General features: G+C 43.2%; 1 protein-coding gene across 6 annotated transcripts in view; it reads right to left on the bottom strand.

The window, feature by feature from the left end:
* ZNF583 (zinc finger protein 583) overlaps nucleotides 1-25,976 on the bottom strand; it is a 30,902-nt gene extending 4,926 nt beyond the window's left edge. Inside the window, exons 1-5 of one of the 6 annotated variants that reach the window (XM_072968373.1) lie at nucleotides 25,758-25,976; nucleotides 21,161-21,345; nucleotides 14,256-14,352; nucleotides 8,168-8,294; nucleotides 7,777-7,872 (exon numbers count right to left, since the gene is read on the bottom strand). In XM_072968373.1, coding sequence (XP_072824474.1) covers nucleotides 7,777-7,872; nucleotides 8,168-8,294; nucleotides 14,256-14,264 — 232 coding nt within the window. In that variant the 5' untranslated portion in view covers nucleotides 14,265-14,352; nucleotides 21,161-21,345; nucleotides 25,758-25,976. The other 5 variants (XM_031681676.2, XM_072968375.1, XM_072968372.1 and 2 more) reach the window with 5 other exon arrangements.
* Between the last annotated feature and the right edge of the window lie 17 nt (nucleotides 25,977-25,993).

Genomic DNA, 25,993 nt, shown 5'->3' with positions numbered 1-25,993 from the left:
CATGTGACTATTAGTGCACTTCTTCCTGTTGTCCCAGAGTGCTCTCAAACTGTCCTCATTCCTTTTCGTTCTTTTTTTTTTTTCCTGTTCTGCAGTAGTGATTTACACTAATCTGCCTTCTAGCTCACTGATCCATTCTTCTGCTACATTTGGTCTGTCCTTGGTTCCTTCCAGTGTGTTATTCATTTCAGTGATTTTATTCTTCAATTCTGTTTGGGTATTCTTTATATATTTTCCAGCTCTTTGCTGAAAACGTCACTGTGCATCTATACTCCTCTTGAGTTCTCTGAACATCTTCACCATCGTTACTCTAAACGCTCTCAGATCAGTTGCCTAGCTCCTCATCGCTTATTTCTTCTGGGATTTTATCTTGTGCCTTGGCCTGGGCGATATTCCTCTGCTGCCTCATATTGTCTGTCTTTCTGTTTCTATTTTTAGGTAGGTTGGTTACTTTTCTCGACCTTGGAGAGGTGGCCCTCTGTGGGAGATGTCCTATGCATTCCAGCAGTACATTCCTCTCTGGTCACCCAAGGACCCAGGGTCCAGCTGGTCCCAGTGTAGAGGCTGGCCTGTGTGTGTGGATTCCTTCCACAGGCTTTGGGATTGTTGTTTTCTTATTTCTGGAATCTGCCCCTGGTAGATGAGGCTGGACTAGAGACTTATGTAGGGTTCCTGGCAGGAGGAGCCGGGGCCTGCCCACTGCTGGGCGGAGCTCGGTCCTGGACCTCTGGTGGGCAGGGCTGTGTCTAGAGGCCTTTGTGGCTCAGAAGGTCTGCTGATGGATGTGCCTGTCCCCCACCCTGTGTGTTGTTTGGCCTGGAGCTTCCCTACAGGCTGTTGGTTGGAGTCAGCCTCCAGGAAAGCTCATGTAGATGAACACTCCCAGGATGTCCACCACCAGCTTTTATGAGTGATGATCAGTTGACTACAGTGTACATGGTGACTTCCCAAGTGGGTCATAAACCAGTCCCCTGGGTGAGATGCAGCTGTCCCCCATGTCCCCAGGAGACCCTCCAAACCAGCAGGCAGGTCTGCCCCAGCTTCCTGTGAAATCAGTGCCTCTGCCCGTGGACCTGGCATACACAAGATTCTGTGTACATTTCCCAAGAGAATGAGTCTGTTTCCCCCAGTCCTGTGCGGCTCCTGGAGTTAAGTCCCACTGGCCTTCAAAACCAGATGTCCTGGGGCCTCCTCCTCCCAATGCTGGAACCCTGGGCTGAAGAGTGATATAATCAGGCCCCATACCCCCTGGGTGGTGACCCACAAACTGAAGAATAATTAAATCACAGAAGTCTTCCTACAGGAGTGAGAGCTCTGAGCCCCATGTCAGGCTCCTCAGCCGGGGGTTCCCCAGATATACTGGGAGTGTTCACCTACATGAGCTTTCCCTGAGGCTGACATCTTGAATTGGATCAGTAGCACCACCCAACAGCCTGTAGGGAAGCCTCAGGCCAGACAACACAGAGGGTGGGAGCACAGCCCCACCCATCAGCAGGCTTCCTGAGCCACAAAGGCCTCTAGACACAGCCCTGCCCACCAGAGGTCCAGGACCGAGCTCCGCCCAGCAGTGGGCAGGCCCCGGCTCCTCCTGCCAGGAACCCTACATAAGTCTCTAGTCCAGCCTCATCTACCAGGGGCAGATTCCAGAAATAAGAAAACAACAATCCCAAAGCCTGTGGAAGGAATCCACACACACAGGCCAGCCTCTACACTGGGACCAGCTGGACCCTGGGTCCTTGGGTGACCAGAGAGGAATGTACTGCTGGAATGCATAGGACATCTCCCACAGAGGGCCACCTCTCCAAGGTCGAGAAAAGTAACCAACCTACCTAAAAATAGAAACAGAAAGACAGACAATATGAGGCAGCAGAGGAATATCGCCCAGGCCAAGGCACAAGATAAAATCCCAGAAGAAATAAGCGATGAGGAGCTAGGCAACTGATCTGAGAGCGTTTAGAGTAACGATGGTGAAGATGTTCAGAGAACTCAAGAGGAGTATAGATGCACAGTGACGTTTTCAGCAAAGAGCTGGAAAATATATAAAGAATACCCAAACAGAATTGAAGAATAAAATCACTGAAATGAATAACACACTGGAAGGAACCAAGGACAGACCAAATGCGGCAGAAGAATGGATCAGTGAGCTAGAAGGCAGATTAGTGTAAATCACTACTGCAGAACAGGAAAAAAAAAAGAACGAAAAGGAATGAGGACAGTTTGAGAGCACTCTGGGACAACAGGAAGAAGTGCACTAATAGTCACATGATAGGGGTCCCAGAAAGAGAGGCGCGAGAGAGAAGGAATCTGAGAAAAATTTTGGAGAGATAATCACTGAAAACTTCCCCAGCTTGGGAAAGGGACAGTCACCCAAGTCCAGGAAGGACACACAGGATCAACCCAAAGAGGAGCACACCAAGGCACACAGTCATCAAACTGACAACAATTAGGATAAGGAGAAAATATTAAAATCAGCAAGAGAAAAGCGACAAATAACACACAAGGGAACTCCCATAAGGTTATCAGCTGATTTTTCAGCAGAAACTACAGGCCAGACGGGAGAGGCACGATATATTTAAAGTGATGCAAAGGGGAAACTTGCAACCAGGAACACTCTATCCAGCAAGGCTTTTGTTCAGACTTGATGGAGAAATCAAAAGCTTCACAGATAAACAAAAGCTAAAAGATTTCAGCACCACCAAACCAGCTTTACAACAGATGTGAAAGGACCTTCTCTAGTCATCAAACCATAAGAAAAGAGAAAAGAAGAAAGAGGAGGGGAAAAGACCTACAAAAGATTGCTTTGGCAGTTCAGGGTCTTTTATGGCTCCATATAAATTTTGGAATTGTTTGTTCTAGCTCTGTGAAAAATGTCATATTTCGACAAGGGTTGCGCTGGATTTGTGGATTGCTTTGGGTAGTGCAGCCATTTTGATGATGTTGATTCTTCCCATCCAAGAGCACAAGATCTCTTTCCATTTCTCTGTATCATCTTCAATTTTCTTGATCAATGTTTTACGGTTTTCAGAGTGTAGGTAACCTCCTTGGTTAGGTTTATTTCTAGGTATTTTGTTGTTTTTGATGCAATGGAAATGTTTATGCCAGTTATAAAATTCTGGTTTTTGAAGTGGAAAAAAGTGAATGAAGGGCTGCAAATGGCAAAATATCCTTCTTTCTTATGGGTGAGTTTTATCCTATAACATATATTTGCTGCATCTTCTTTATTCATTCACCTATTGCTGTGCACTTTGGATGCTTCCATCTCTTGGCAATTATAAATAATGCTGCTGTTAATAGTGGGCTGTATGTATCCTTTTAAATTAATTCTTATTCTGTGGGTGGCTTTATTCCTTTAATAACTATGTAAGTTTAAAAAGCTACAGCTCTAAATGTTCTTAGAAACAATGAATAGTACATATGTGTAAATTTTTATAATATGCAATATGTTGTATATATGTATTTACATGCAATACATTGTATGTGTGCAGTCAAATTGTAACAGTTCTACCTAAGAAAAATGAAAAATGAAAAAAAAAAACCCAGTATGGGTACTAGCACAAAAATAGACACACAGATCACTGGAACAGAGAAGAGAGCCTAGAAATAAACCCACATGTTTAGGGTCAGTTAATATATGACAAAGGAGACAAGGATATACAATGGAGAAAAGACAGTTTCTTCAATAGGTGGTGCTGGGAAAACTGGATGGCTATATGTAAAAGAATGAAATTAGAACATTCTCTAACATCATATAAAAAAATAAACTCAAAATGTATTAAAGACCTAAATGTAAGAACGGATACTACAAAACTCCTACAGGAAGACACTGGCTGAACACTCTTTGACATAGTTTCAGGAATTTTTTTTTCAAAACACCTCCTAGAGTTACTAGAATATTAGAAATAAAAGCAAAAATAAACAAACTGGACCTAATGAAACTTAAAAGCTTTTGCACAGCAGAGGAAACCGTAAACAAAATGAAAAGACAACCCCTGGAGAAAATCTCTGCCAATCACATGGCCAACATGGGCCTAACTTTCAAAATACACAAACAGCTCATACACATTAATATAAAATGAAGATACGAACAACCAAATCAAAAAGTGGGCAGAAGATCTAAACAGACACGTCTCTAAAGAAGCCATCCAGGTGGCCAACAGACACATAAAGAGATGCTTAATATCACTGATTATCAGAGAAATGCACATCAAAACTACAATGAGGTATCACCTCACACCAGTCAGAATGGCCACTATTTAAAAGTCCACAAGTGATAAATCCTGGAGAGGGTGTGGAGAAAAGCAAACCCTCCTACACTGCTGGTGGGATGTAGTTTGGTGCAGCCATTATGGAAAACAGTATGGAGATTCCTCAAAAAAACTTAAACTAGACTTACACATATGATCCAGCAATCCTACTCCTGGGGATATATCCGGAGAGAACTCTAATTCGAAAAGATACCTGCACCCCAATGTTCACAGCAGCTCTATTTACAATAGCCAAGACATGGACGCAACCTACATGTCCACTGACAGATGACTGGATAAAGAAGTTGTGGTGTATTTATACAATGGAATACTACTCAGCCATAAAAAATAATAAAACAGTGACATCTGCAGCAACATGGATGGACCTGGAGATCATCATTCTAAGTAAAGTAAATCAGAAAGAGAAAAGCAAAAAGAAGACACTATGAACTCATCTACAAAATAGAAACAGAGTCACAGACATAGTTTAAAATCTTATGGTTCCAGGGGTACTGGGAGGAGAGGGTGGGAAGGGATAAATTTGGGAGTTCAAGATTTGCAAATATTAACTACTATATATAAAAATAGATTTAAAACATTTCTTCCGTACAGCACAGGGAACTATATTCAATATCCTGTAATAACCTTTATTGAAAAAGAATATGGAAATATATGTATGTATATGTATGACTGAAACATTATGCTGTACACCAGAAATTGACACATTGTAAACTGACTGTACTTCAATAAAAAAGAATGCAAATGAAAGCAAAATACCAAAAGAAAAGACATACACCCCAATGTTCATAGCACTATTTAATACAATAGGCAAGACATGGAAAGCTAAATGTCCAACAACAGATGACTGGATAAAAGAGATGTGCTATACATATATAATGGAATACCACTCAGCCACAGAAAAATGAAATAATGCCATTTGCAGCAACATGGACCTGGAGATTATCATATTGAGTGGAGTCAGTCAGACAGAGAAAGACAAATATCATGTGATACCACTTATATATGGAATATAAATGAAAAATAATACAAATTCTACTTACAAACCAAAAACAGGGACTCAAGGACATAGAAAAGAAACTATGGTTACCAAAGGGGGAGGTTTGGAGAGGGATAAATTAGGGGTTGGGGATTAACAGACACACACTACTATATATAAAATAAACCACAAGGACCTACTGATTTAAAACATTTCTTCCGAACAGCACAGGGAACTACATTCAATTTCTTGTAATAATATATAATGGAAAAGAATCTGAAAATATATACGTATGTGTGTGTATAACTGAATCACTCTGCTGTACACCTGAAACTAATATTGTAAATCAACTACACTTCAATAATAAACTTTTAAAAACTTAAAAAAAAGTTAAACATATTCCTATCATATGACTCAGTTTTTCCACTTTAAGACATTTACCTAAGAGAAATGAAAACATATGTCTATACAAAGTCCTGGTGGTGACTGCTTCATACAGCCCGAAACTGGAAACAACCGAAATACGCATCAATAGGAGAATGAAAAAAAACAAAACGTGGAGCATCTACACAACATGCTGCTCAGCAACAAAGGGAACACATACTCACACATGCAACACAGCGGATGATTTTCAACATAATTTTGACGTGTGAAATAAGCCAGACATAACAGTATGATTCCATTTAGTTTAAATGCAAACTAATCTAAAACGACAAAGGTCAGATCAGCGTTAGGAGCCAAGAGTAGAGGAGGACGGACCGCAAAGAGGCACAAGCTATCTTCTGGGGAGATGGAAACGCTTCGTGTCTTGACTGTGGTGGTGGTTTCATGGGCGTGTACAACTGTCAGAGCTCATCACGTCGTGTAATTTATATGATCGCAATTTACTGTATGTAAATAATTTCTTAATAAAGTTATTAAGAAAACAATTATGGAAGGAAACAAGAAAGATTAAGTAAAGACGCCTTAGTAACAAAAAAGTAAAACTCATGATACGTGACAAACTTTACACTGAAAATAGAGTATACCTTGGAATCCACTGAACAGGTACAAAAACTATATATACTAAGCCATACAAAATCGTCAATTGTTATAAAGCAGAATTAGTACTAATTACTATCCTGATAAAATATGATAAAACAATTTGATCAAAATAGAATAAAACCAGAAAACTTTCTTTCAAACAACTCTTGTGTAAAAGGGAATTTTAAAAGAAAAGTTTAGGAAATGGAAATAACAAAAATACTAAATATCAGAACTATGAAGTCAGCTAAAGCTATAATAGGAAAATTCAACCTCCTAATAATTTTCATTATGGATAAGAGAAAATGAAATGAGTTTATGTCAGCAAAATGGAAAACAAATCTAAGGAAATTGGAAGAAAGGAATTAGTAAAGAGAAAGGCAGAAAGGCAGAGAACTGGAAAAGATAAGAATGGTAACATATTTTATATTTAAGAGATAAATCCATAAGCTGGATTTTAAAAATAAAAATAAAATTGATTAATGAGTAGTATCTAATAAATAATTTTTTAAAGTACAGTTATACAATAAGAAATTTAAATTGGAAATTACTACAGACATAAAGAAATAAAAGAACTATAAGAGCTTATTATGCTCAGACTCACTGAAATAAATCTATAACCTACATGAAAAGGATAACCATCTAGAAAAATTTAAATTTATAAAATTTAACCCAAGGAAGAAACTGCAGAGAGGCCATTTACCAGAGAGGACATTGAGAAAGTTGTTAAAGACCCAGATCCACACAAAGGCCCCAGGACCAGGGCCTCTCAAACTCTAAGCTTAGTGAGCTCATTCGTTTGCACTAACATCTCTGTGTCAGACTTTTTTTCTGAGCCTCTGTCTCCCTCCAGTGGTATGTTGCATTTCTTCATTTGGAAATCACCATCTCTCTTAAAAATAAGTGTCTTATTGTCTTGAGCCAAATTCACCAGCTTTTCTTCTACCAACTTATTCTTTCTTCTGACTTTCGATTCAATGCTATCACCTTCCAGTTACCCAGGCTTGAAAATACAACTGGAAATGCTTCATTTTTCCTCTAATGGTTTGCAAACCTCTGAATAATCCTGAGAATTTAGCAGAATGGTTTTTATCAAAGAAGAAACACAGAATCCTGGTAAAAGATTAAGTGAATAAATAAATGAGCCAATCTTTCAATCTAAAGGGAATGTGTAGCTGAAAAGGAAAAAAAAATAGGCACTGCTGTGTCAGGATTTTTAAACACAGGATGGAGCAACTTGTGTAAAACTAAAAAGCAAGGCCAAGAGGAGACACTGCGACATCTGGGTCCACAGAAGAGGAAAGGCTATCAAAGGAGACAGTGATGTGTGAGAGAATGCATCCAAGGAGAGTCAGCTGGAGCAGTCATGCTGGAGACACATCGGTGGTTCTTCCCAGGCCTTGAGCCTTCAGAAAAGCTACCCTGGAAACATCAGTTACGAGGTGGAACCTTTCAGACCAGCTGAGCCTGTCCCTGAGGTGGCCTCTACCTCCCCGGGTCACTGTCACTCACCAGGGCGTGTGCCTCCTGTCCACTCCTTCTTCACCTTCCAGGGCTCTTTTCCTTGCTCCAACAATGAGATGACATCTGGCTTAGACACGGGAACTCCTGCTTACAAGGAATAAAAGGGGATTAGCCAGGCCCATAAACCAGACCAAGTTCCGTGGGCAGCGGGAAGGCGGGGGCATTGCAGAACGCAGCTGAGGAACAGGGCAACGTCTTCTGGAGACTGGGGAAGCCGATGTCAGCAGCAGCAGTCTAATGAAGCTGCCAGTTCTACAAGACTCAGGTTGTGGGGGGGGGGCACAGAAACGAGAAACCTAGTGCAGTGTGTGAGAGGCTCCCCACACGTCCCGCTGGAGAGCAGCCCTCCGCGCAGACTCCGAGTCACAGGGGCCCTTACCTAGCGAGACCAGGCTCCTGTAGTTCTCCAGCATCACCCTCCTGTACAGGGTCCTCTGAGAAGGGCTCAGCCACTCCCACTCCTCCTGGGAGAAGTCCACAGCCACATCCCTGAACGTCACCAAGCCCTGGAAGGATGTGAACATGTTCCTGCTCAGCTAGTGTTCTTACCCTCACACGAGCATAGTCTGAAGAGCTAAACTGTCTACACTTTTGGGGGGAAATACTGCATTTAGTGAATTCTTCTGTTGTATCTTGGGTTCTGAGCAACACATGTCAAGTAACTGCTAGACAGCTTCTCTGTGCTTAGTTCTGATGTTCCGTCATGGAAAGCACACAATTCCAGGGAGCGTCTCTACTGACGGAAAAAATGAGCAATAACAGAACACTGTGAACAATCCAGCATAAAATAATACGTTATTCATAGGAAATGCTAGAGCATTTCTCAGTAAGGAAAATCAAGAGAGACTGGGGCACTGAACAAAGGAAAGGCTTCAAGGAGGAGGCAGAAACATGAGTCATGCCTTAGAAGATACAGTCTAACCCAGCACTTTTCCAAACTCCAAAATGGAATGGTCAGTGTTGCAACTATATCAATAAGGCACATATAAAAATACACTTCATGCTTGTAATGCTGGTTTTCTAAAATTAAATACATATGTGATAAAAATAACAAAGAAGTTTTATGGTGATTCTGCAAAAATGTAACTTAAATGTGTGCCACTGCAGAGAAGAATCACGGACAACGGAAGATTACATAGCAGCTCTTATCACCCTAAGTTTCAAAGACAACTGGCAACTTATCCTGGTTCCTATGAGACAAACTGGTGGTAATTTTAAGCACTATTAATTAGGTTAGACAGTGAACATTTCAAATGCGGTAATGAAGTGCACCCCAGACCCTGCCGCTCTCACTCGAGGAACACACGCAACTGTGCACATCTAACGAGCGATTGTTTCTTAAGTGTCACAACACAGCTCTCAAGTTCCGCGGCAGGCTAGGGGTAAGACCTGGTCCACTCCCTAGGAGTTTTAAACGGGCGCTCTCCCCGTGAGGCAGGCCGGCCCCAGGCTTACCAGGGCTTGCTGTATGAGCCGGTGGATGCTGCTTAGGTTTGGCACATCACAGAGCAAAGCCTCCTCCTAAGCCAGCCGACACGCAGGTGCCCGCCACGGTGCACCTGAGCACCTGAGGTGACTTGTCAAATATTGAAGTAATTGCCGCCACGCTGGGTGGCAAACAGCTGCTGCACTGAGCCTGCTGGGGACCATCCTCTGTCTCCCCAAGATCCAGCAACTGGAGGGGAAGGCTTCCAGGATCCCAGCTGGGCTAAGGTCGGCTACGTTCTTGCCTTAGTGGCTATTGAATATGAATGTCATTGCTGTTTTTTTTCTTTTTAATTTAGGGCTTTTCCTGGGGGAGGGGTATTAGGTTTACTTATTTATTTATCTTCAGAGGCAGCACGGGGGATTGAACCCAGGACCTTGTGCGTGCTAGGCATGCGCTCTACCACTGAGCTCTACCCTCCCCCGCATCATTCCCATCCTTAACAGGACTCTCTGCAGAGGAATGCCCCTACGGAAGATGCATCTAAGCATATCAGTGATTTTACACAGAAACATTTTTAATGGGAAAAACTGAGTCAGTATGTGAACTCTCAGTGCCTGAGTAATGGACAGAAATGTTAAGGAAGCTATAAGGGAAGCAGAATTGTGACTCCAAGAAACATCAGTCACAGGCACCAGCCTCTATCTTACGTGATTCCACCTCTAAAACACTTCTCAGTACGGGGAAATCTGGGAAGTGAGTAACGGCTTCAAGGAAGGAAGGGAACACGAGCTGGGTCTTAAAAGATGAAACTTCTGCTGGACAGGGCTGGGCACTGTCAATTAATTCTTTTTAATCTCAAGCACTTCAATACAAATTCTTTAAAATTTTGTGGAAGAAAAGTGTTCGCCACACACGGTTTCTTCTGTACCACAGGTGAGGCAGCTTTTGCTAGGAAAGGTCTTAAAAGACAATTTTTAGCTGCACACACAAACTAATGGGTTCCAGGTTTTGATGGTCTGACTGACATTTTCCTCTCAGCCAATGAGACGTGAATACCTTTCAAATGCTTTTTATTTTTATTTTGATTTGATAAAACAGGAAGCTCATACAATTTTGTCATTATTAAAGAAACTTAGAAAATAATGTCTGGTATTTCTACCCTCAGTGAATTTTCTCCCTTTCTAAGAACTGGAAGTCCTCCACCCCCAACGCCTGCCCGCCATGTCACCCCACCGCCCAGGGGCAGTCACAGTTCAGTTAGTACTTGTTCAGTGCTTCCTTGCATAGACGTGTGTACAGTTATCTGCATGTGTTCATTTACTCAGAACATCACTTTTGTTAGATGGGTAACAGTGGGTGATATAAACACGCCATATCTCAGTTACTAACCCCTTGCTCATCTTTAGTTACATGGAAATTTTTCACTATGGTGCAAAGGTCTCTGTAATGGTTTTCTTAAAATATATTCCTAAAAGTTCTTCTCTCCATTGACTCTAGGATTTCCCAAAGTTACTTAACATGAGAAAAAAGTTTAAATTATACTATTGTGACCCAGTAAGAATAGGAACTAATGAAAAACGAATCCAGAATAGGAGTAAAGCATTGAACTATATTCAAAGAAACACTAACACAGGCTCTTTAGGCAGAAGGAAAACGGAAGCACCACAGCGCAGGGAGAAACGAGAGCCCAAAGCAGGAACTGGAAACTGAATACAATGACATCTACCAATGATGTCTTGGAAGCTAAACCACTAGAGGGGACTTACTTTGTTCAAAAAGTGGTAAGAGTGGTAGTTACAGAAGGAAAATCACAGAAGGGAGAGAGGAGATCACTACATAATGGCTAATGGGTACAGACCGCCCTAGAGTGGCTACTGAAAGAATATTAAAAATAGTGTATAATTAACAAGATAATAAGGAAGAAAACTGATTTATGCAAAATATGGCAAAAAAGGAGAAATAAATAAAAGCAAACGGGATACACAGAAAATAAACAGCACGGTAGGCTGAAACACAAATGTATCAATAATTACATTAAATGACAATGTACTAAACACTAATTTAAAAAGACCAAGACAGAATATGAAAATGAATATATGTACACGTATATGCATGGCTGAGACACTGTGCTGTGCACTAGAGATTGACACACTGTAACTGATTGTACTTCAATAAAAAAATCAGTAAACAAATAAAAAGACCAAGATTATCAGACTCGGCTTTTAAAGGCCAGCCAACCTTTTTGGGGGAAGACACGGACTGCGGGAGGCACAAGGGACCGTGGTGGGCATAGGGGGTTGGGAGGCACACAGGGCCAAGTGCCTGGCTGTGAGCGTGGGAAAAACAACTGTATACTGCTTATAAGAGGCATATCTGGGGGGAGGGCATAGCTCAAGTGCTAAAGCACACGCTCAGCATGCGTGGGGTCCTGGGTTCAATCCCCAGTACCTCCTCCAAGAATAAATAAACCTAATTACCTCCCCCCACCCCCCCCAAAAAATGAGGCATACTTTAAATATAACCTTTAGAAGCAGAGGTTCTCAGAATTTGAGCGTGCATTAAAATCATTGCAAGACCCAATAAAACTGTGGTTTCCAGCGCCCTACCACAACAGACTGTGGTTCAGGGCTGGGCTGGTGTCCGGGAAACAGCACTTGGGCTGGTGGGCTGTCTGTTCTACGCACCACGTTACCAAGTCTCCGGCAGGAGAGAAAAGGGAGCTGGCTCTCGCTGCCCTGGTCTCACTCGCAAATGAGGAATTTATCCCTTTGCTGATTCATGTATCAATCTGGCAAATATTTACTGAACTACACTGTTCCAAAAGTTGGGAACACAAAGGTAAACAGAATATAGCCCCTCCCCTTGCGGAGTCAGTATTCTAACAGAGGGGGAAGACAATAAACATGAGGTCACATGCATTTAGGTAGTATTAAATACTACGACAAAAAACAAGGTAAGGTGACTGAGAGTTACAGGGGCGTCTGTGTAAGATGGCGAAGGTAAACCTAAATGAGGTGGTGGTGTTTGAACAACAATCTAAATCAAGTGGAGAGCCAGCCGCACTACCAATCAGGGGAGAAGGCAGGAGCAAATGCACAGATTCAGGGACAGGAGGGGGCTTGAGGCACAGCAAGGTGAACAGTGTGACTGGAACAGAGAGAGGTAAAGACTCGCAGAAAATGAGGTCTAGGGTCGCCAGGAGCTGGGTCATGTACGGCTTTATGGGCCAAGATAAGGACACTGGATTTCATTCCAAGGAAAATGGGAAGCCAGCAAAGGTTCCGGGCGAAGGAGTGAAATGATGCGCTCATCACCTCCATCACAGGGGCTCACTGCCCACAGAGTCCTTCATTATTCCCTGCCGCTCCGGTCAGACCATCACTCCCCACCATCTGTGTTCCTGACCCTCAGTGTGTATTACAGCTCCCTCCACCTGACAGCCACTGACTAGCCATGTGGATACATTGCTTTCCTTCCTCGGCCTCTTTTTCCTCATCTGTAAAGTGAGGATCTTGGACGGGATCACCCAAGATTTTCTTCCTGGCTTTAATCTCTGTATGAACCGAAATCTCTGCTGTCCAATACACAAGCTACTAGCCACATATCGCTACTTAAATTTAATCAACCATTAAAAATTCAGTTCTTCAGCCACACTAGTACATACAAGTACTCCACAGCCACGTGCAGCTAGTGGCTGCCGTGTCGGACAGGGCAGACACAGAACATTCCTGTCGTAATCATCACTGTGCTGCTGGAGCTGATTTCTGCTTCTGCCTCATCATCTTCTTAGTATGTAGTAGTTTGGATGGTTTTATTTTTTATATTTAACACACAGAATGTATTTATCCTCAAAGTGTGAAGAAGAAATTTTTTAAAAATTTATTTTTTGGGGGTAATTAGGTTTACTTACTTATTTTTAGAGGAGGTGCTGGGGATTGAACCCAGGACCTCATACATGCTAAGCATGCGCTCTACCACTTGAGCTACAACCTCCCCCAATAACTTGTTTTCTAAATGAATACTCCATCCCTCCTCCACTGATTTAAAAGAACATAATCATCTAATAAACAAACCTGTAGACACTAAGTTCCATGAAGATAAAGACAGTATCTATTTTTATTTACCACAGTATTGCTGGTGTTTAATATACAGTAAGTCTCTAAACTGTCAGCTCAGTGAATGAATAAATATTTTTCCCTTCTTATTTATAGCTGCATTTGTTTCTGGACATTACACGCTGATCTCTTGTTTCTTCTGGCTCCCATTCCACATTATTTACTGTTTTCGTTATTACAGATCTAAGTAGCCATTTTTAAATGTAGATTCAAGTACTTCCTCCTATTATTCTCCTTTTTCAAAAAATTTCCTGTTTTTCCATATTAACTCCACTAATTGTTACTGGATGATCTAGAATATTCTAGCTCTAGTCTGCTACTAACTCAGGATGTTCCTAAAACAGGACCTCATTACTCCCATGGAATTCTGCTCTTCAAAGCCCACAAAGTGCCCGGGAAACCCCCTGCCCTAGCTGACCCGCACTTAAATTCTCATAACCCAACAAAGCCCACTCCTCAAACCCACTCGAGCAAGAGACTCTGTCACACACTCTAAGACTCCCCCAATAGCCTCTGTCTTGCCTTCCTCTCAAACCCAGGTCTGTGGAAAAGCTCTAAGCTAGTGCTTGCTTCTGAACACACACCTTGACCTCAATGAATCAAGTCCCTACAGTGCAGACTTTCATATCCCACCACCGAGTGTATTTTTGCCTCTTGAGAGCTTGTAACAGGACACCTAACCCATAGGAAGTGCTAAGCTATTTCTTGAATGAAGATGAAGATTCTGGATGAGGGAAAGAAAAAAAAAAGGAAGCTCACCTGGCTTTGGGGGACCTCCTTTTACTAGACTGGAGAACGTGAGGACCAGATCACTGAATGAAGGGGATTCTGTTAGGCTTGGGAATTTCAGAAGAAAAGCAAAATGTTCATGCAAAACATGAAAAACAACACATTTCAGGGAGAAAAAAGAAGTGTTTCCTTACCTCAGACATGGCCTTAAGAATTTAAGAATTTATGACAGCTCTTCTGTCCTCCCTCAGGCTCCTCTCTGGGAGAAGGGCGTGTCCAGAGAAAACAGAGCTGGAGAGGGAGAAAGTGTAAAATGCTAGGCCTGCCGTCAGCTGCCAGTGTCACCGGACTAGAAACTTCCCTTGCCTTCTCTTTGCCCTTCTCCCCAACCGCAGAAGTAGATAAGTGTCACTGAATTAGCCATTCCTACCTAAATTTACAGTTCTCTCTCCTATGTGCTTTATTTTATTTTATTGAAGTATAGTTGATTTACAATGTTATGCTAGTTTCAGGTGTTCAACACAGTGATTCAATATTTTATATATTATACTCCATTTAAATCTCTCTAGATCCCAAAAATGCAACATAAACTTTCTGTGCATAAGACACCTCCTTGTTTATAATTATAAGCAATAATAGTATTTACCCTTCAGAATGGCATTACCAAGTAAGGATTATTTCCCCCTTTGCACATGAAGCTCTTCATCAGTGAAATTATCCAAGGCTTCACGGTAATAAGTAGCTGAACCCAACTGGAAACCTATTTAGTGTATTTAGTCTTTCCACCTGATGATGATGTTGAAAGGAACTATATCCTGACCTTTTCTAGAAAGATGAGAGAGAAAGCTACAAAGTGAATGCCTCAGAGAAAGCATCTTTATACAGAGTAGGCGTCAGAGGGGTCATGTGGTGTGGAGGACACCCTGCTTCTGGTCCTGGCTTATAACAAAATGCACCTGAAAACCAATCTCTTAACTTTTCTCAGAAATTTCCTCAGAATGGGCAGGGGGAACTATGCAGGAACATTCACTGGAACCCCTTAATCATGAGTTACTTTCCACTAAACCTCACTGCCTTGGAGAGTAAAGCAATTATCTCAGAAGCCGCCTAACTTAGTGGTAAGAACCACGAGGTCTGGGGATCAGAGTGCCTGCGCTCAAACATCTGATCCCAGGCTCACCAGCCCCGCGACCTCCACGCGCAACCTGTCTCCTCGGCAGAATGGCACCCGCTCCCTAGCAGTGGTTGGCGGATCAGCAGGTGATCCACGGAAAGCACTGAGCACAGTACCTGGACATGCTTTGTGCTCAATAAGTATCAGTCACTTATTTTCATAAACAGCACACAGTAGGCCTCCCCTCCTCCTTCCCCTTCAACTCCTCACTAGAAGGGCTGGAGAGGGATGGAGAGACCCTTCGTGCCAGAGAGGACGAGGGGCCGGCGGCCCAGCCCTCCGCCCTCCAGGCCCAGGGCTCTCCCTTTCTCTGCAGTTCTCCCCCCCTCCCTGCACCTCAGTCTCTGCGTCCCCGACAAGTGTCCCCACTTCTGGAGCACGCAGCCCCCCACCCCCCGCGCCAGCCGCACAGGCCCTCAGGGAACGTGCCCGCCCTCCCCTCGCGGCGGGGCTCACAGAGGCCACTCCGGGGCACAGGCACACTCGGCGACGCGACGACACATGGTGCCGCACACTGTCACACCCGCCTGAGGTCACACAGTCTCAAGCGGTCTCGCGTAGACAGACACACAGGTGCACGTTCGCTGTCACAGATTTTGTCACGCACTTCCTCGAACTCTGTTCACACACGTGGCACAGTCCCACACACAAGGGCACACACTGTGTCACATTCTCGCACACTGTCACAGTCACAACGCTCACACCAGGGCACCACAGGGTGACACGGCTTCACTGTCACACCTTCTCACACGGCCCCACACACGGTCTCACTCCGTCCAGAGTCACACACACACTCACAGTCACACGGCCCCACACGCTCGCTCACACAGCCTCACACACGGCGACCCGGTCACACTCACGGTGACAGTCCCCCACGGCACAGGCCCCCTCACACGCCCGCTCCCGCCCGCCCGGCAGGCCTGCCCGGCGCGCGCCCTCCCGCGCTCTCACCGCCTTCTCCCGGAGGGTCTGCGCTTCGCCCCGCGCGGCTCGCGGACGCCGGCGCCGAGCGGCCCCGCGGCCGGGGCGGGGTCTCGATCTCGGGCCGACGGCGGACTCACAAAGGCGCCGCGGCGCTCGGCCGGGCAGCCGGGGCCGGCCGCAGGGGCCGCTGGGAAATGCAGTCCGGGGTCGGGCGCGCTGTGGCGCGGAGCATGCTGGGACTGTTCGCCAAGCGCGCCGGGCGGCAGCCGGCTCCGGCCTCGTCTCTTTCGAGTCGGCTCTGCCGCTCTCCCCAACCCCCTCAACCGCCCTGACCCTCCGACTCAGAACCGGGGCCGACACAGCGCTCTCAGGCCGTCCGACTCACGTCCTCCCACCGAGTCCGGCCGCTAACTGGACCGGCCGTCTCGGACTGCGCAGGCGCAGCTTGATCGCGTCGCGAAGGCGTCCCGCTCGGTGCACGCGCCGGGCGCGCGTGGCGAGCGGGGCGATGATGCGCACGCGCAGTGGCCGGGCCCGCGCTCGGGCGTCGCAGGTGGGGCTGCAAGGCCCACGCTGGAAAAAGCGAGCTGGCGGGGCTGGGTGTCGCAGCTGGGTGTCCCAGCTGGGTGTCCGGGCCAGGGCCTGCCGCAGGGGGATCCCGGGAGCATGTGGGCAACTCAGGTTGCTCGCAGTTTCTTCCGTCTATTTTTCTGTTTCTTCTCTGTCCTCCCTACCCTGCCTTTCACTTGCCATTTATTGAGTGCCTACTGTGCTTCAAGCACTGTTGTAAGCGCTGGGGACGCCCCTGTGAACTTGCAATAATCCCCACCCATTGAGCTGACATTACTGCGGGAGAAATTTAACAGGAAAAAGAAAAGGACGCTGACATATACCGGGAATTTGATACGCGTTAGAAAGAAAAGCAAAGCAGAGTATAAAGATCATTCTTCCCGTTCTTCATTCTTTGTTATACCCTCTTGCTCCCATTCATCCTATGTCTGAAAATATAAACTCGTATCTGTAGTCCTAACTCTCCCATGTCTTAACTCGTCTGAAATTGGGTTATAGGATCCAGTGCTTCAATGTAACTTGCCTCACCTAAGTAACCAATGACAAAAAGCATTATTATGAGCTGGGAATTTTTATATTGGGGAAATGTAAAATTGCAAATATATTCACAAAGATATTGAAACATATGGTAATAAAATGTTGAATACGAACAATATGCCTAAAAGTACAGAAATAACAGTACATCTGTTTGGAACTATACAACTTATAAAAATAACTGTGTGGTGATGAAGCAACCTGTAGAAATACTTCTTAAGTGTTTTTTGGGGGGAGGGGTTGTGTGTTTTGTTTTCAAAGGAGGAGCAGAGCTGTTACAATTACACTAAGCTTGCAATATTGGAAAACTGCTCCTGGATATAAAAAGTAAAAAGAACACAATCCACAAAAACCAGTTGGTTTTCTGTTTGAGTGTTCAAAGTATGACTGATACCTTCCCCCTTGCTTTCTGAGACAGCACAAACATTATGTAAGTTAAGACATATCAGTAAACATCCAGGTTTTTGCAGCCTTTTCCACATTTCGCAAATGTCTGAAGAAATTGGGCATCTTTAGCCTGAAGAGGATAGGTGATAACATTTTTCATTTTCAACCATTCTTTTAAGGTTCCTCTGTTGGCAGAATCCTCTACAAAATTTAGTTTTACAAATTTACTGTGACTTGCATAAGAAAACACATTTATCTTTTACAAATTCATAATCAGCAAACAGATGTCTGCATAGCGTATCTAAATTTAATGTCATAATCTAAGTATATAATCTTGAGTATTAGAGATAAAATATGGACTCTAAGACACAAGGACCCATTTATTTTGCCCTCATTGTCACAAAGATGCAATACATTCCACATGGTGAAACAGGCAAGGCAGTTCTAATGACCTCTTTCTTAAGGGCACTAATCTTCATGAGGGCTCCACCCTCATGACCTAATCACCCCCTCCCAAAGGCCCCACCTCCAAATACCATCACCGTGAGGGTTGCCTTTCAAATTTCGAATTTGAATAGGACACAGACATTCAATCTACAGCACTAAGTAAATAAATTCTGTTCACTAGGGAGAAAAAACCTGTATCTAGAAAGTAGACTCAGTAGATTTTGGTATCGATTGAATGGGGAGGGTAATGAGAGGGAGGAGTCAAGGATACCACCTAGGTTTCTAGTATGAGTGGACAGTGGTGCCAGGTGGTTCAGTTGCACAACTCCCTAAGTCTGTTTAAAATACATAGACAGTTCTCTCAAATAAGGTCATACAATTATAGAGCAAACAGACTTATACGTTAAGATAACGACAGAAGCTATGAAGACAATAGCCAAAGATGAAATGAGATCTAGGTAAAATACTTGAAAATTTGAGGGAAATTAAAAACCTTCTCAAATAGAGGGCTCAAATATGTATTACCTATAAAACTGTCTTTACAAAATAAATATAAATTTGAAATATTAAAATGTTTACTGAAAACGTTTGAATTTTCTTCTAGTTAACCTAGATATGCAATCTTAGAACAGTATATAGTATTGTTAGTAGTAACAGCAAAACACAGGGTTAATCCTGAGTAACTGCTATTAACAAAAAACAACAAAGCAATACAAACAAACAACCCCCCCCCACAGTTTCGTTCCCTTCTTTATACAGAAAAGTTATGGGAGGTACCCATGGTCATGGTCATATAGGGAGTTAGTAGCTAAGATGGGGTTAGATAGAATCCACTTTGTAGTTGCTTTTTCGATTCCTTGTTCCAGAACCATGCACTACGGGCCTCCCCACGGCTGATCTCATTCATGTGATAATGGCTGATCCCATTAAGGAGAGAGAATATGGCAGAACCATGAGTGTAGAGCCGAATGTCGCTGGGGTTTACAGAAGAGGGGAGCTGGACAGGAGAGCGTAAAGGGAGAATGACAGTGATCTCTCAGGAACTGGTTGACAAGGCAGCAGTGGATCTGACAGAATGGGAGTGGGGGGTGCATCAGGACATTCATGTACTCTTGGTGTGACCAAAAAAAGAACAGAGTGTCGCTTATCATCCAGCTATGCAAGGATTAAGTCTCAACCCAGTGTGGTCACCCACCAACAGCGCACCCTGAGGAGAATTCAAGATGAAAAATCAGGACAAGGTCCTTTGTGCTTTGGATAAACAGGCCCTTAGGTAGTTAAGATGCATTATCTCAGGAAGAATTTCAATGAGTCCAGACTCTTGCATCGTCCCATACATAGAAAAGCACTAAAACCATTAACTTGAGACATCTGTTCTTTGTGATGAGCAATAATCTTTTACCAAGATGTATGCTTGACTACGTGTATTTCCTAGCACCCCCGCCCCCACCAAAATCATATATATACTGTCTCCTCCCCTACCTCGTGGGAGTTTACTCAGAGCTACTCCGTGTTACTCAGTATCTCCCAAGGTATCAACCTCAGTAAGACCTTGAATAAAACTTAAAACTCACAACTCTCGTGTTGTACGTTTTAAAGTCAACATTTGAAAGGAACGGTAGTCGTCAGCCTCCCAGGTGGCCCTTGCCTCCCAGGATTCACACCCTTGGGTAGTCTCTGCCCACACTGACTCAGTCAGAACTGGTCTATGTGCGCAATGGAGTATGGTGGTATGTGGCTTCCAATGAAACAAAAGTCACATCTTATGGCAAGACGAGAACATTTCAAACATAAGATGTTTTCTTTGCCCATTTGGGCCTCCTTCCTCCCCTTTGGCGTGTACTGTGCATCTGCATTAACCAGACCTCTAGATTACATTCCTTCTTAATCTCCTGAGGGGCCACAATGACCCATCACCATGATGACTCGCTTTGCACATGTAGATCTGATTGTGTGAACCGTCAAAATGTCCTTTCATGGATAATCTTTTGTCTTAAAAACTTACATAACTGCTTTGACCTCTGATGGATGGAACAGTCCTCAGAGCTTTCTGAAAGACTGCCTCCTGGGTTATAACCCCTTGGTTGGCTCAAATAAAATTGTCCAATTCTTTCTTAGATCAACTGTTGGTTAATTTTTTTGTTGACACTTCAGAGGCTTTGGTCATAGAAGACACTGCAGCTTCTGGATCACTCATTCTAGGGGAAGCCAGCCACCATGTCACAAAGACAATCAGCCCTATGGAGAGGCCCATGTGCAGTGGGACACCTGGAAGCAGAAATCTTGGTTCCAGTTCAGCCTTTAGTTGACGGAAGCTCTAAACGACATCTTGACTACATCCAGCTAAGCTGCTCCCAAATTCTTGACTCACAGACACTGTGAGTGATGATAAATGTTGACTGTTGTTTAAATCATTAAGTTTTGGGATACCTTGTTATACAACAGTAGGTAACTAATACAAGAAATAAAATAAATTAAAACTGTGAGAGACCACATCAGAGAACTAAAAACAAATCCAACTGACCCAAAATATAACAGGAGTATTAAAATTAAGAAAGAGATGACACAACATTGTAAATCAACTATACTTCAATTTTAAAAAGAGAGAGATGACAGACTACTCTATGGAAGACAATCTTTAGTCATTCTTTTAAAATGACCATGAAATATTTACAACTAGTCACTGATAAGTCATGAAGAAAACTTTAATAAATCTTCAAGGTAGAAATTTTACAGATAGTGTTTGATTCATCACACTTTGCAACAGGTGGAAATAAATCCATTTTAATCATCCCCATAAAAGTCTACCAAAAAAGAAAGATGAACATTTATAATTTATGGATAGTTAGGAAAACAACTTCTGAGCAAAATAAAAGGTAGAAAGGAAAGTTTGATATGCCCCAGTATATGAAAGAATAATACACAATAGCTACCTCATCAAATCACTTCCCAGTTCAAGATTTCAGTCCAGACCTCTCCCCTGAAGCCACACTCAGAGCTTCCACTTGCATGCCTAACGCACACTTCAAACTACCACATTCAAAATCAAACACTCAAACTCACCGCCACAGAGGTAAGACTGATCCTGGTTCCTCACACGGGTGGGCCACAACCTGTCTCCACTTGGGGACGCGGGGTTCCTCGCCTTCAGCCTTGCTATGGCTTTGTGGTCCCATTCAAGTCTGTTCCCAGTTAGGTCATCCAGCTGCCTGACACACACAGCCCGAGGAATTCCAGCTGACCTAGGACTGACCAGAAGCCCTGATATTTAATCTGTCCTTTGTGGCTACTTCTTGGAATACCCAGCACACGCCCAGAATGGCTCAGTGACCTTCTCCTTCAGACACCCGCACACTCTTGTCTCCTCCAGGTCCCAGACAGGAGGCCAGGGATCCAGTTTCTTTGTTTGGTTCTGTTTCCATGAGGCTTCATAGCTTCTGTGACATCACGAAGCAAATGTCTTCTGTCTCTTTAAGACGTTTTCTCCAAGGTTCCACCACACTGGCTCACCCATCACTCAGGAGGCAGAGGTAGTATTTCCTCTACCCACAGGTACTAAGGTGTGGTTTGGTAAGATACTAACTCATCCACTCCACCAGTTCTATGTCCTCTAGCAAGTCATCTAGCCTCTCTCCATCTCCATTCACTTCATAGTCAAAACAAGGAAAGTAATACCTATCTTCTACTATTAGTACGTGTGACGCACAAGTCACAGCTTTCAACATGATTAGCTTGGGACTGCTGGAATGAGACAGCTTTTCAAAGACTAAGGAGTCTTTCAAAGAGGTGAGAAGGAAACAATTTTTCTTGAAGAACAAAAGGGACAGGATCCTAAGAACAGAGTTTATTTAGATACCGCAGCACACTTATTTTCTTATTCCTCCTCTCCTTCCCTTCTTCCCCCTTCATTCAAACCTGCTGCAGCCAAGGCCAGAACTAGAGGTGAGTGAAGCACTCCTTCAGGCACGACATTTAAGGAGGCAACAAAACAAAACAAACCCAGAAATTTTAAAAAAAGTGATGGTTCAATGAAATACTTTTTAAAATAAAGGTTAATGTCAAAAATTCATGATGAACAAAACACCAAAATCTCAAATAAAGACAAGATCTGGTTACCATATTAAACCAAGAAATGATTGAGCACAGCAAGATTGAATTTCACACCCTGAGAACCTTCAGTCCAGAAGACAGTAGCAAATCCAAATCATTTGATCAACTGTGGTCACTCTAAAGTGACTATTTTTGTTTTTGTAACAAGTTATCTGTAGGGAGATCATTTGAGACTACAAAGATTCCTGTTCATCACCAATCTTCACCAACAGAGGTAGAATCAATGAGATTTCTGTCTGAGTCAATTGCTGCTGTGATGGTTGGACGATATTTTCTAACTCTATCATTCCTTCTACATTTACCAGTTGGAATTCTACTGTAAGTATTTTCTTCTCATTCATCATCTATTTTAGTATGGACACATGAAATATTTTATTGAGTTATATTCTATCCCTATAATTATGCTGATACCCAAATTGTCCCAATTTTGCCCACAGACGCCTCCTTCAAGCTGAATCCCAAAGATACACCTCAAAGAGCTTTGAAAAACATATACATCCATGTAATCACCACCTCAACCAAGATATGCAAGGTTTTCATCATCCCAGTAAATCCCCTTCTGTTCCTTTGTGGACCTTCCCTGGACCAAAGCAACCACTGGTCTACTTTCGGTCAATGTATTTTTGTCGGTTCCAGAATTTCACTTTAGATAGATGTATATACAGCTTAGCCTTCAGTCAAAAATTTAAGGAGACTCCTATGCATGTTTCTGGAGCTTTCTCTGAGTAGCTCCCTCCTCCTTCTTCCTTCCTCTTCCACACTATGCTCAGCAAATTCCAGTTACTTCAGTTTCCCCAAGCTCCATTGTTTGTCTCACTATAGCAAATCTGTTGTGCTCTGCTTGGGTTCCTCCTTCCTGTGCTGTATGGAATACACCTTCAGGGAGAAGGCCATTGCAACTGTAGGATCTCATTTACTCTCCCCTCTCCCAGGGACCAAAGCCTCACACTAACAGTTGTCCCATATCTGAAACGATTTGTTTCCCACACATTATTTATCTAGTTTTCTATTTGTTTATAGAGTGGGATGGCAAGCTAAGTACTATTCTACTATCATAGTTGCAAGCAGGGACTCCTCTGTGAAATCTTTTGAGCATTTCCCTACTTTTTGGCACAAGAAGATATTCCATACTCATTTTGTAGATTCCCTGCCATTGTCCAGGAATCAGACATTTCTCCAAGAAGCTTTGGTTCCTTTTATTAGAAAACGCTATGTAGAAACCAAGGTCCAGGCACTAGGTATGTGCTACAGGGGCATTACTGCTTCCAGGCCCACTCACCAAACAGAGAAATAAAAAATAAACACAGACACAAATACTTTGTAAAAAATAATAAGACTAATTAAATAAATTTTTTATTTTAGAAGTTTCTGATTTACAGAAAATTACAAAGATAATACAGAGGGTTCCCATATACCCTGTACCCAGTTTCCCCTATTACTACTATAGGTTTTGTTTTTTGTTTACAATTAATAAACCAACACTGACACATTATTATTAACTAAAGTCCACACTTCAGTTTTTCTTAGTTTTTGTCTAATGTCCTTTTTCTGTTCCAGGATCTCATCCAGGATACTACATTATTTTTAGTAGTTGTGCCCTCTTAGGTTCCTTTCTCTTGTGATGGTTACTCAGACTTTCCTTGTCTTCAATGACCTTCACGGTTTCGAGGCGTCTGGGTCAGATATTTTGCCGAATGTCTCTGAACTGGTATTTATCTGACGTTCTGTCATTAGGCTGGAGTTATGTGTTTGGGGGAGGAAGAGCATAGAGGTAAAGTGCTATTTTCATCACATCAAGAGGCCATGATATCAGCACGCCGTCACTATGGATGTTAACAGTGATCACCTGGATGAGGTACACAAAAACGTTTTTAACTATGAGTTCACACCAACCCAACACCACAGGGTTCTTTGTTACTTCCATCAGCCTTCATTTATATCTCTCTTTTCCCACAGTAAAACACTGGCTGCCAATATATCAATATATTTATTCATTTGCTCAATCCTGTGATGCATACAAAGCAGTTTCCAAATCACTACACCAATGCTATTATGGAAAACAATCTGCTAAGTTGAGTTCAGAGCCTCACACTAACAGTTGTCCCATATCTGAAATTGCTTGCATGTTTGGCCTTTTGTCTTTCTATATTAGGAATATTAGCTCCTTATCTAAGATACATAAAGTTGTAAAAATTTTGTCATTTGTCTTTTGCCTTTGCTCATGGTGTATTTTGCCCTGCAAAAGTGTAGCAGTCTTTTATTTAGTCTGGATTTTTAAGTTGTAATTACAAAGTCTTTCCACACATCATGCTGTAATGGAACTTACCTCTGTACGTGTCTGCTATTTGTATGGCTTAATTTAGACCTCTGATCAGTTTAGAGTTTATTCTTTCACATGATGTGAGGTATGAATACAATATTATCTTTTTCCAAATGACTATCCAATTATTCCCCAAGGTTATTTATTAAAAAGTATATTTTCATCCCAGTGATTTGCCACCTATATTATATGGCAGATTTCCCTCTGTATTTGACATGTCTGGACTTTCTGTTCTCTTCTACTTGAAAATTCGTGAACCAATACCACTCGGTTACAATTACAGAAGCTTTTTAGAATACTGTAATATCTGATCCGGTTAGCATACATCATAACTTTCCTTTCTCTGAGTATTCTTCCCTATTCTTTCATGTTTATTTTTTTCATTTGAACTTTAGCATCAATTTGTCTATTTCCAATGGAGAAACAGTATTGGTATCTTTTTCGGGTTTTAATTAAATCTCTAACTTAATTTGTAAAAAAAAAAACACATTCTTCAGATACGCAACAACACGGATATGCACAAATCTCAGAAAAAAAAAAGTTCCAAGTAGGCATGCACAAGAGTACATATACTAAAGGAAACAAGATCAAATCAAGAGACAAGGGCTCCGGACCCTGGGCCAGAGTTCACCTTGGACAGGGGATGGTTTCCTCATTCACAGACCGGGTGCAACAGGTCCTGACCAGCAGCCAGGACACTGGTTTCCCGAACACACTGGACCACGCTGCCCTGGGATGGGTAAAAGTCAACGCTTCTCATGCTTCCACAAACCACAGCTGAACTACCCGTAGCGGTAGACGCCTTGGCCGAAGAGACGTCATCTCACAAGAAACCCCTTGATATCTCATTTAAAATATCTCTGCTGATTCTTTTTTCGATTGTGACTGGCCTGTGAGTGGCTTATGATGAATATACATACAGTCACTATGACTGCTAATATTAGAACATTCCACTCCTATACAGAACTGATTTTGCATCCACCACAATCTGTAATTTCCACGTAAGGGTTTAAAATCAGTTACCAAGTGAACTCGGGCTTTTGCCTCCCTCCAAACCTTCCGGTAAAACGGCTGCTCCGGGCCAGCGGTGATACAACGGATGAGAAACATCTTCTCACACGCCACTTGTACACAGCCGCCCACAAGCGCGTATCCGGCGTCTAACGGTCCCGGTCACACACTCAACCACCCGGTCAGAACCAACACCGCACACACGTCACGGCCACTCACCTGCACCACAGAGACAATCCCGCGCGGACAGCGGCCCGAGCGTACAGACCTCCACACAGCGACCCGCCGGACCCAAAAAGCCGCGTCCTCTCCTCGACGGTCTCCCGCGCAGCCCGCACGCACGCACGCACGCACGCGCCGGCCACCCGAAACGTCGCGAGATCCAGCCTTGCCGTTCGGTTAACGGCCTTAAGGCCTGGAGACTACGTTTCCCAGAAGCGACTGCGGCGCCGGCC

The sequence above is a fragment of the Vicugna pacos genome, chromosome 9 (genome assembly GCF_048564905.1).
Source record: "Vicugna pacos chromosome 9, VicPac4, whole genome shotgun sequence".
Taxonomy (NCBI): Eukaryota; Metazoa; Chordata; class Mammalia; order Artiodactyla; family Camelidae; genus Vicugna; species Vicugna pacos.
This window is presented reverse-complemented; position numbering and strand designations above follow the sequence as displayed.